The 12,598-nt window shown below is 34.5% G+C and overlaps 2 protein-coding genes across 5 annotated transcripts in view; both read right to left on the reverse strand.

The window, feature by feature from the left end:
• Window positions 1-1,099: 1,099 nt before the first annotated feature.
• On the reverse strand, window positions 1,100-3,932 carry IGIP (IgA inducing protein). Its single transcript, XM_088838630.1, has one exon. It carries the CDS (start codon window positions 1,406-1,408, stop codon window positions 1,247-1,249), a length of 162 nt encoding a protein of 53 aa, XP_088694756.1. The 5' UTR covers window positions 1,409-3,932; the 3' UTR covers window positions 1,100-1,246.
• A 1,798-nt stretch (window positions 3,933-5,730) lies between these two features.
• The window catches only part of PURA (purine rich element binding protein A), a 16,293-nt gene continuing 9,425 nt past the window's right edge, over window positions 5,731-12,598 (reverse strand). For all 4 annotated transcript variants that reach the window (XM_055429443.2, XM_055429441.2, XM_055429442.2 and 1 more), the window contains exon 2: window positions 5,731-12,598. This exon is cut by the window's right edge and continues 3,266 nt beyond it. The gene's annotated coding sequence lies outside the window, so the exon portion shown is untranslated.

Below are 12,598 nucleotides of genomic sequence, written 5' to 3' on the forward strand. Positions count from 1 at the left end.
TTGACAACTTTTTGCAGGGAAATGCTTCCACAACCAGCAGGAGGCAGAAAATGCTTTCCAGTTTGCCCAATCCCTAAACATGGATTTTTACACTACAGGAATAAACAAACTTATTTCTCACTGGCAAAAATGTGTTAATTGTAATGGTTCCTATTTCGATTAATAAAGATGTGTCTGAGTCTAGTTATAATGATTTAAAATTCACACCTCAAAACCGCAATTACTTTTGTACCAACCAAAATAGCTCCCTGACCAGGGACTAAACACATGTTCCTTGCATTCGAAGCTCAAAGAAAAAATCTTATAGTGTGATTTTTGCAGGAACTTTGTTTTTGCAACCACTTGTTCCAAGCCTTCTCATATCCAGCCTAAAAGTAAGTGAAAGCACCAGAAAAGATAAATTGAGGAGAAAGCAGAAATCCAAATTTCCAACTCCATTTCTAAAGGTTGAGGAAAATACCATACAACTGAAGCCACTGCTGGTTTTTGAGTTAGACGCCAAAACTGAGATAGCTCTTTTTGGTCAGATAATCTAATCTTCTATGAGAAGGTCCCATTAAAACTATTCTAAAGATCACTCCTGTGGCACATTTTTACTGGTAACTTCTTTCACTAAAAAAGCAGTTTCAAAAGGATCTTATTTTCAAGCACAACTGTTATTTTCTGCAGAGAACTCTCTTCATCTTTTGTCATGATTCTTTTGTAACCCAAACCAACTTCAAATTTAAACGACAAAAACTAAAAGCTTCCGTGGAAAGGGGGCATAGTCTATGGGAAAAGTTTTTCCTTCTCTTTAGTCGTGATGGCTTGGTTAACCATCCCACCACCAGAGAATTTTAAAAACGGACTTAAGAAGCAAGATAGGGAAGCCATTCACATAAAATCTAATTTGTTTTAAATTAGGAAAGTTTTCCAATGTGAGACAGCACACCTAATGCCTGAAGCAAATCAATTATCAGACAAATATATCTGCTACTGAACCCTTAAAATGGTTTTTGTCTATCCAAAAAAAAATCCAAGAGCAACCATAACCACCCCCACCAAAGGCACTGAAACAAAAGACTGATCTGTTTATACAGTCACATGAAAAATAAACATCTTTATTTTTTTGCCTACTTTATTTCATTTTTTTCCAAATAAAATTTAAATCTGTACAAAGTATACTGTTACAGTATATATTTTTTAAGAATCAATGCCTAAAAGAATCACAATACTTCAATAAGCAGTACAGCAGACCTCGCTAGTTTCAGCTTTGATATTGAACAAACTCAAGCCGGCTGATGCACAACACATTTGCTTGGTTTCCACATGGTGAGTTCCCAGCACTGAGATGGGAGAACATGACAGCAAGTATGGTTATATTACAGCCCGACACACTGCGCTTCTTCATGTGATAATAACTGCACATATTTAATACAGAATGCTCAAATTTACTTTTTAAATTGCATTTGCTTACTTCTTAGTTGGCAAAATTCAGCATTCTTAATGGGGTCCCCAAACAGTGCAAATTAATGATATTCTACTGTATAATTGGCACATCTCCAATAAGGATTAACTTGTAAACTCAAAGAATATTACAACTTTGTCCTAAATTTTAACTAATATACATCTGGTCCATTTAACCAAAGTCATTTTGGAAAGATATTAACAATTCTATTTCTGAAAGGATATTGTTTTGACCATTCTTTAGAGAAGATAAATTTTTAAATTGTCATTAAAATGTTTTACTATAAAAATTTTACAAACTTGATTAGAAATTTCAAGATTATGATTCACAGCAGACAAATACAAACTGTTCATATTCCAACAATACCTACTCTTAGGCTTTCAGAGCACAACCATGTCAGCTGTGTTAACTAAAATTCTGAACAGTGTACTAAATTTATAAGTGGTGCTGGGTCTAGCAAGTGTAAATACACAGTATATTTTAATGAAAAGAATTGTCTTCTTTATACTTTATTTGTTTTCCCATAAGGAAACATTAATGTTTACATTCTTTAATAAAGTTAATCTTACATCAGAATATAACTTAATACTGTCAGCAACAGGGACCACACACAGTAAATAAGAAGCACATTTAAAATAAGTCTGAATTCACATAGATTAACATTTGTTGGTTAATAAAATATCGACAGTATTACAATCTTACAATATTTACAGTAAGAAAAATCTAGAGTAATATATACCTTTCACAGCAGGATTCCTTTGTTTTTAAAATTATTATTTCTTCCAGTTTGGGATTGTGTATACACAAAAAGCTCAAATAAAGCAACTCTGCAATATAATCTTAAAATAATGGCTACTGAGGGAAATTCTATCACAACCATTGAAAATAATGGTGACTTTTCACGGAGTCTGTGGCATCTGAGAACCTAGTTAATTAACCAAAGTCTTGCTCAAACCAGCCTCAGTTACCCAGATTAAAGCTGCAGAACTCCGGCCTTCCCTGACTGCTAAAAACCCAACAGATTTTCTCAACATGCTATAAGAAAAGAGGGAAAATAGGTTTCAGTTCACACCTCATGGCTGGAAGCCTCTGACCAGTGTACATTCCCAACTTATGCTAAAAAGAGGGCCAACTTCATCCCTAAATCATCACAAGAGTTTACCCTCCAACTACAGGGCACTGTGATACCAAGCTCACGCATTCCTCAACCTTCCAGCATCAGGATAAGGCATGAACTTGGCCCATATAATACACACCAGCATCTTAAAGACTTGGGATCAGGGCAAAGAAATATACCAGTGCAGTGTGCACTGAGATCAACAGGGAAAATGGGAAGCGATGCACATTTCCGATTAGAATGGCAAGAAGACCCACATCCCTAAACTGGAATTTGGCCAGGGCATCAGAGATAGCACCCCCTCTCTGAGTACCGCAAGCGATTAGGATGTGTGCTCTGGGCCTCCTCCAAGAGAGAGCATCTACAGGAAGTAACACCATGTGGGACATTAGTTCAGTGATGACTCCCAAGAAAGCAGATACAATTCTTGAATCTGGGGCTGTCCACAGCTCCTGAGGTCACTCATCAGAGCTGTGACCTGTCCCAACCCTGCTTAACTTTAAGAGATCTGATGGGCACAGAGCACTCAGGGATACGGCTGCTGGCTACTTTGGACTCTAGATCTCACAGGTAATCAACAGGTATCTGAGATTGAATTAGCAAACTGTACCATAGCTCCTTAAACAGACACTGTCAGGTTTGAAATCATGTCAAGCATGAACCTTCACTGTCAGGTCAGAAATCAAAGTGGGAGTTTTCCCACATCAGCCAAGGTTATTTTGTCAAAACCTTAGAGGAGTTGGACAGTTTTTCATGTTGCAAGTGATTAGTTTACTTATTTAGTCAAGCTGGATTGGCAAACCAGACTGATTTATTTAGTTAGCTTTGTTTTTTTGATTCCTATGTATGTGTTAACCCAAAGCTGTTCTATTTGGGCTAAATACACTGACAGAGAAAATTCAAACAACAAAAGTTCTCAGCAAACTTTTGTGGCATTTTCTTTTTGGACGTCAATGCAAGATCTAAAGGTATTTCTACCCAACAAAGTCTGTTTAAGTTGTTTAATGTTATTTCCTTTTTGGTCCTATACAGAATGCTATGACTTCTATATAGGTCTGAATGCTGCTCCATGTAGATTCCTTCTGTATATCTAAAAATATATACTTTTCAGTAGTTCAATACATGGTTAATCTTCCCACAGAGGAAGATTTTTGTAATCACATGTTGCAAAGTAGAAAAACATCTCCTTTCTAAGAAAGGAAATACGTATACTTTCCTATTGTACACTTTTGAATAAGCCCAAAGGCATGCACCAAAAATCATTATTAAAACTAATACATGCACTAAAATGGTATACAGTTAGACTTAAATAAGGTGCTGCTTTTTCAATTTTTCAATTTGAAGAAGACATTTTGTCAGTATGTTGACTCAAAGATCTCTCCCCACCCACCCACCCCACTCCACGGCATCAAGAGAGAAAAATAAAAAGTATGCATAAACTTTTAAGCTATTCTTTATAGGGGGAAAGGACAGATATATCAACTATCCTATTCATAAACTGGATTCCCAGTTTTAAATAAGACCAATATTTACTGGTAAAAATTGTCAAAGCTAATACATCCAAACAAATGTTACTAGTAAATAATGTTCTACATAGAGAATAATTTACTTTGGTTTTACGTACTTTCTCAAAAACAATACTGGTGTCCCATACGTCACCAAACTGATGTGTTCCAGCAAAGTTGTAAGGCAAATCTTTTTCTTCCCTAGTGACATCTTGTTTCTCAATAGACAAAACTAAAATCTTTTGGTGAGGAAGGGGTTAAGATAATGGCTAACCCCTTGGCATCCTGAGCATTGTAGTTTATCAAACTCTACCCTGCTAGAAGCTGTCAGGCACCCTGACCCCTGCCTTGAACCAGGAGTGGCTCCCATGTTTAGAGATGCCCTAACTCCTTAAAAATAGCTCTCAGAACTTTGCTTCTCTCTTCCTTCTGTCTGGTTGTTAGAATGTCTAACAAAGCTGTCTAGAATGTCACATTTTGCTAGTAGGGGCCACCATCTAACAGTAATTCCAATCTTAAATGTTTTATGCCAATACTTAGTTCCTAATTTTATCATTTAATTGCATTAAAATTTTCTCTACGGAGTTTACAGCAGAGATCCTTAACTTGGATTCCAGAAGATGTGTGATGCCCCTGAGGTTGTATGCAAAATTAACTGTGTATGTAGTATTTTCTTCCTGGGGGGGAGGGTCTATCACTTTCATCTGATAATCAAAGGTATCTGTGACCCCAAAAAGATGATAAGGGACTTAAGAGGGCTACCCGTAATTTGTTTTATTCCAGGATTGGGAAATGGGGTAAAAAACCTAAAAATGTCCTCAAAAAGGAGGGGGGCATATTGTTGATCTTTTCCCTTTATTCATATTTGGGAAATAAGTGCTTCAAACTAGAAAAAATAATTAAGCTGATTAAACCCTATTTAAAAATAATCAAAGCCACTTTCTAAAATTTTTTCATTTTCCATATATGATAAATTTAGTCTCCAAGAAAAGGTTTGGAGACTGAATATTTCTCTTTTCCCAAAGAAAATTCATAGATATACTACTGATCATTATCCACATTTAACCCAAGACAACACAAAACCTAAGACAACTATAATGATGTAAGCCTTTAAGTTACAGTTTTGAATAAAGGATTATCTAGAGTCAAATACACATTTGTCAACATTCATTTCCCAAAATTGGTCCATATTTAGATAACTACCGGGCACATTTCCACTAGGTAAACCTCAAGTCTGAACAATGGAAGTTTATAACTTTCTACGTCAATTAAAAACAAAGCCACAAAGTTCTACAATAGAGTCCAGCCATACACATTCACACTATGTCATAGAGAACTTTCTCATTTCAAATACATCACTGAATTTTCAACGGAATTTGTAAACTTAAGATCCAGAATAAAAAGCAAAACGTGCTGAGAAGAGCATGTCGAGAATTAAAACACTACCCCCTGCCGCACCCCTTCCATCCAGAAACACACTCAGGCATTCCAAAAATAAACCAGCTCTGAAGAGAGGCCTCTAGCTTGTTGGTTTTAAGTGTGAAGCTCCTAAAAGGCTATGGAAGAGGGAGTATAAAATGAAATAATAATTTACAAAAAATAATTTCAGTCAAAACACATTTCTGTTCTATTGACAAAACTGTCATTTTTTTTTTTTGCAATTCCAAACACTGTTGCGCAATCTCACTAAGACAAAAAATATGTTCACAGGTACGCTTTTTGTTCTCCTACTCTTTCTAGAGTACATCTTGAGGTTATAAGAATGCCTCTAGTTAAAATAAAGTCTCTTATCCCTTGCTACCCCCTCCTCAAAAAGTGAGTCAACCTTGAATTCCAAAAAGGAATATTCATCTAATATAGTTATTTCAACACCAGTTATATCACATAGACCATAAGGAAACTCCATGAGTATTATGGAAAACTACATGAAAGAGGGAGCTGCCACTTGCCACCCACTTCACTTCCAGCTTTTTAAGCCAATGCCCAGCTAGACTCAAATCTCATTGACTTCACTGAAAACAAATTAACACTCCAAAATCAGGCCATTTCAGGCTGGAAACTGGATCTCAAAAACATCACTTCATATATATATGTATGTATATATATTTTTTCTACCCTAACTTTCACTTTGTCTATTCAAATAGTTTAATAAAACTCACATTTACAAAGGATTTTATTGGCAAATAAAGGCCCATATTAAAAATTTTATCAAAACAAATTTTTGTTCTACATAGCTAACACTACGAAATATTTTCTTGGACTTATAAAGAATATTTAATTGCATATAAGTTTTGCTTTGGGTGGGATATTGAAAACGTAAGAAATTAGAAAAGACTAGAAACAAAAGTGAAAGTGACTAGTCTTTCAAAAAATCAAGTGCAAAGATAAATAGTGCAAATAATGAAAACTAGAAATTTTATAGGCAACTTTACAGTCTTTCCTGCTTTTGCACTTTTACATATTGACAACTTTATAAACCCTAACAACTGTATGCAGCATGGAAATGGGCTATCATTTATCTCCATTGACTAGACTCAAGGAAGCCTTTCAAAGACTTGTCTCACAGTCATTTAAATCACTGGTTCTTGACACAGGTTTGGGAATTCACTTCTTTTTAAACAATTCCTAAGGGAGGGGTTATTTAAGAAGGCTCTGCACTGACTTAAGTCATAGTATGTAACCATCATAATTTAAAATCTGACATATAATACTACTGGATGAAAATCATACTAACTGCCAGCTCTACAAAATAAGTTAAAATAAAAATAATTGTTAGTATTAATGTATTTGACATTTATAAAAAAAATTACATTCCAAATACAAAATCAGAACCTCTTTTTTTAAAGTTATCTTTAAGAGGTTTTATCACTAAAATATACAGATTTGGGTAAAATGAAACATTAATCTGTCAAAATCAGTGAGATTAAGTCCATTATCAAACTAGAAAACAGTTAATTCAAATATACTTGAATTGTGTAACTTTAAAAACAAGTATTATAGCAACGTTTCATCTTATCAAAATGTTACTGGGATACTGAGAACAGAAATCTGAACACAATCAGTTTCACCCTACAAAGGACATAAGAACTTCCAAGATATACTAAATTATATTATTAATATTTGCCACCAATGAACTCTTGGGATACAATTTTAAAGTAACATAGAAAGTGGAGAAATAAACAGAAACTTGAGTTTGAGGGCGGGTATGTTGCCTAATTTCAGAAATATATATTCTTGAGGGTCTCATGAGGGCCACAATGTTAAATAGTTGCTAGGATTGCAAACAGAAAACAAATAGAAAAGACACCTAAGATTTTAATTCAGTGTTTTTGACCTGGTTTATTGTACTTCTAGAAATTTATGTGGAACAAAGGCTCAAGGTTCTATAAAGCAAGGCATAATATGGATCTTTGTGGACTGCAAAACTGAATAATTTGATCTAAACAACATTTTGAAAAGCAAATGTAAATTACATTGTAACATGAGTCCAGGAGAATAGTCTGTATGATAAATATTTGATAGTTTAAAAATAAATATGAAAAAGTTTGAAACTTTTTAAATTACTTCCCCTCAAAATAAGTCTCTAGCACCATTTGCCTTAACCAGAAAAGTTGCCATTCCACAATTGTGCTATTTATATTTGTCCAGAAAAGCAAACATCTTATACCTGAAAACAGATTTATATACTGCATCATCATCATAACATAGACCAATAGCTCTCTCATAACCAACAAGGGACCATTTTTTCTGAAAACTTCCTTAGTGAACATCAGCTTCATTGCCCTTAGCAAACAACTCTCATTTAACCTCTCGGTGTCTTTTCCTACTTCCAGTAAAAATTTCTCCCACTTTACCTCCAAACCATTCCTTTGTATACCTCTCACACTTCCATTCATAAACACTTTAAACAGCTCTCCCCCTTTCTGCTCTCAAATTTCCAAACCAGTAAGTCTCAGCTCCAGGAACTTACCTAAAATACACATACTTCTTACTTTCTTCAATTCATACATATCTTAACAATGTCAGTGCTCTTCAAACTGCCAACTTAAGACTACAGGGAAGACAGCAGTCAGAAAAAACTGCCCCATTATCTCATAATACAGAAATCTTTCTGGGATCAGTTAGCTATGTTCTTTTCTAAGGCAGGAGTCAGCAATTTCTTTACTTCCTTCTTGAGGAGGTAAACTGGACTGCCACTGGCAGGCCTATGGCAAGAAGCATAAGAGAGCAAAACAAGGAAAAAGGAGGATGGGAAGAAGAAAATTCCAGTGTATAGGGTAGGGAGGTAGGTCAAATGTCACCAACAACTACCTTCCCTGGAAACTGCCAATCCACTCCAGCTCAAGGGGAGTTTGATCCATTCCCCAACACGACTATTAATCATCAGTGGATGGCCATCACTGAGCTGGTCAATGTGAATACCTAAGTCACCTGTCCCGTAAGTTTGACTGCTACTTCATAGTAAGAACATAAGTCCTCTTAGGATTTTTCTGTGTTAATCCAATTTAGAGCAAAACACATGCTAACAAGAATATTTCCAGGTTTCTCACAATTCTAGAATATAAAGGTTTGGTCCTTGAACTTGGAGGCTTCTTAAACTATTAAAGTGCACCCTAAATCAAGAAAATTAAACTCTTTAAATTTTTTCTAGGAAATGTTATAAAAATTTATAAGCAAATTACTAACAACCACCAAAACAAAGTATATATTCATGAAAATGCAAAAATCTTGCGATTCCAAAATGAGTAAAATATTTCTGGTCCATAAGTAGTAACTTTGTTTTACACAGAGGATCACCACCATGTTTCTACCTATCAAACAAGACAATTTTCCACAAAAGTAAAGCACATCAGGAAAAAAGAAAGAAAATAAATACCAAACACAATATGGGGACAAAATAAAAATGAGTAGCTGTGAAATTCTTTTTAAGAAAAATATTTCTAACAAGTGACCTTTGCCATATTCAACCTTCCTAAAGACATAAATTGCCTAGGACCATCCAACATCAAAACTTGGTAGTCAGTTTAGCAACTGAAAGGTAACAAACTATTGGCTTGAAACCAATCATATATTTCACTTTTTACCTGGTTCTTGCATTATGAAATTCTGCCTGACTCATGATAATGCTAATTTAGATGATCGCCATTGTAATGAAATTTCTGCTCTAAAAGAGCTTGTCAAAGGGCCTAGGCCTTAAATTTAGGTTTTATTTTAGGAGCAAATAACTCTTCAAACATTAAAATCAGCTTTTCTTAAAAAATGTATTGCAAATCCTTTATATTAATGTTGCTGGGTAAAAACAGTGATTTTAATAGCAGTGATCACTTAAGTTTCACATAATTTCATTATGAATGATCTAAATTTGGTTAACTTTCAATGAAAATAAACAAATATATGATTTAAAAGTAGATAAACTTTAATAAACAACTTTGCACAAATTACTTTAGTGAATTTATTCACTTAAACAATTCTAATAAATTCTCTTTCCTATTCTTTTCACTCTCATGGGGAAGCGTGCATATATAAATATATATCTACAAATCGTTGATATCCAATTTAGGGATCATCAACTATAAATGTTATACTCAGTTATCACCAACCTTTTTCAAACTTCAGTAGCTAAAGATTCTCTTACCATTCTTTTATATAGAAAGCAGGATCTCATTCTGCTACTGAAAATGAAGAAAGTCATCAGATTTGGTATCTCACTTTTTATGGGGGAAAATATCTTAAAAGTACGTTCACATGTAAAATAACACAAATCAGGAAGCTACGAAAGCCACCAGAACAACAATTTCAGAAATCTCCACTCTGAAATCATATGGGAATATGTGTATGTGTAACATGAAAAAATGAGTGGGAATAATGAAGACAGGGTGAACCATATGGGGTGGTGGTTTAGTTGGTAAGTCATGTCCGACTCTTGCAACCCTATGGACTGTAGCCTGCCAGGCTCCTCTGTCCATGGGATTCTCCAGGCAAGAATACTGGAGTGGGCTGCCATTTCCTCCACCATGTGTGGGAGATAAAAATAATCATGCCCATGGTGGGGTCAATCATGGCTGGCAGATAACCCAAAATATAAAAGAAAAAAGTGTTTAGGAGAGTTTCAACATTGCTAAATAAAAAATGTTAAAAGCACAGAAAAAAATGAATGAGACAACCCCCACAAACATCAAGTTTCATAGGAAAAAAGTGACCTATACATCTTTTTTAATATACCAAATCTTAACTGACTTAAAGATTATATAAAGTAGTTGGGTCATGGTACCCACCCATATTCTCATTATCAATGGACTTATCTTTTCCCCTCCCTTCCACCCAAATTTAGTTGTTTCCTGCAGAAAATGTACAGCATTTCTATAAGTATAAGAAATGAAAACAGTGAGTACAACTGATATAGATCCATTGACTTTTATTACAAATGTACTTGATCACTTGGCTTCAAAAAGTTTAAAATCAATACCCTATTTTCTGTATGCCAGTACAAAGCAAACTGTTTTACAAATTAAATACCTAAAAATTTGACAAAAATATTAAAATTTGATGAAAAACAATTATAAAAATCCTTAATCTCTCTCTTCAAAAAAGGAGGCAGTCTTCCCAGTCCTATTGTACAATATTAATAATATTCACCATTTTTAGAATAGGTAGCTAAATTATATTTTTTCTGTTAGCATACAAAACTCTTAGACTAATAGATTTTATTTGTATATGCTCCAGTTAAGTTTGTGAATGCCATCTGATTGCAATATAATCAACTATCTTTAATTGAGTCCTAATTTACACTTATTTAATAATTTGCATAGTTTAAAAGGGAAAAAGGTTATTCTATAACTAATTATCATAGGCTATTACAGTGCTATTTTTCAAGGCAACAAGTACTTGCTCCCAAATGAAATTATCTCTCTTCTTTAGGCAGGGGTTAAAATTACTAGCAGCTTTCTCCATCACCTGAAAAACCAAATTGAAATAGTTACCCATCTCTAGATGTGAAGACCTATAAAATACATTGATATATTTTTCACTTTGAGTCAAATTTCAACCCCTGCATGGGACAACTACAAAGTGAGACTTTCAAGGTTTTTTATTTCCCTGTTGGTTTTGGTTTCTACTCTCCATGGCTTTTGAGAAGCTGGAAAAGTCTGTCTTTCTGACTCACATTGTCTTTTTTTCCATTTGGCAAATATTCATCTACCTCCAATCTGTATCTAGTGGAGGAAAAGCCAACATGGCTTTTCTTATGAACTTCCTTTGTTGTCAAAGGCATGTATAATGATTTCTACAGTTCTGGTTAGTTAACTTTAGCTCCCTCTGTGGCTGGATGACTGCTGCTTCCAACATCAGCATGATAAATAGGAGGCACAAATAAAAAGTAGCTTAAAAAAAGATTTGGTGACTTAAAAAAAAAAAAACGAACAATACCAAACACACACACTTATGGGCATTTAAAATCTGGTGGCTGATCTCTGGATTAAATTACTTGACAATGTCTCTCATTTTAAAGAATGTAATGCATTTCAAGAGTTCTTTTATACTTAGGCAAAATAGTATAGTTTAACCAAGCTCTTGGACCTTAATTGTAAGACAAAGCAGATCATTAAAAATAAGGCATACTTGTCATGAATTAAGTTTTGTTTACATGTTTTTGGCACATTTGATCATACTGTCTTCTATGAATAACACATATGGTCAAATATACCATTTCCTTTTTTGTTTCAGCACAAACAGGGTTTACCAACTAGTAAAATAAAAACAAGGAAAAACTCCAACATAAAACACTGAGTTATAGAACCTTGGTAAAGTACCGAGCACCTGGGGGGAAGGGTGGAAAAAGGATGAAACAGGAGAGGGGAAAAGGGAAGGTTGGGGTACTTGGGGAGGTAAAGTGAGATGCAAAAAAAAGAGCATCTTTACAGTCATTAGTCTTTTCTATGATCACATCTTAGTCTTAAAAGATCTGAATGTGGATTTCTTTTAAAATCCACTGACCATAAATCAGACACTGGTTTCAAAATCTTAGTAAGATTGTGTTTAACTGTTATAGTGTAAAGATAATTGCACAGTACATGTGCTTCTTGATCCGGTAGGATTCCAAGCAGAATCTGAAGTCTATAGCTATGAAAGGCTTCACTTTAGGTAACTCGGACCCTAAAGAAAACCTCATGAAAGAACTCGCATCTCAAAGAAAGGACACTTTGCCTAAGTTTGCTGTGTTTTTGTTGACTTGCACTACTTATTGCTGGCTACTATGAAACACTGATCTAGGAGTACTCCAACAACCTGTAGTACAAGGCTTAACTTTAAGAAGCTATAGTAAACAAGAGACAAAATCAAAGCAATTCTCTTTCCTAACTAATAACAGCACAGAGAATGCAGTCTTTTCCATATCACAGTTAAAGTACAGTGAACAAAACAGCTCAACAAACCTTAAGACAAAAAAGTGCAGGTTATTAATGTTTACATGCAGTTGATAAGCATTCCAAATGTCACATTATGCACTTTAAAAGCTCAACTTTACTATGTGGA

Source organism: Moschus berezovskii, chromosome 8 (genome assembly GCF_049115385.1).
Source record: "Moschus berezovskii isolate FMDL1 chromosome 8, NW_MosBer_1.0, whole genome shotgun sequence".
Taxonomy (NCBI): domain Eukaryota; kingdom Metazoa; phylum Chordata; class Mammalia; order Artiodactyla; family Moschidae; genus Moschus; species Moschus berezovskii.

Bases quoted from the DNA above. Each gene is read 5' to 3' on its own strand.
- IGIP (XM_088838630.1), bottom strand. From the start codon at position 1,408: ATGTGCAGTTATTATCACATGAAGAAGCGCAGTGTGTCGGGCTGTAAT.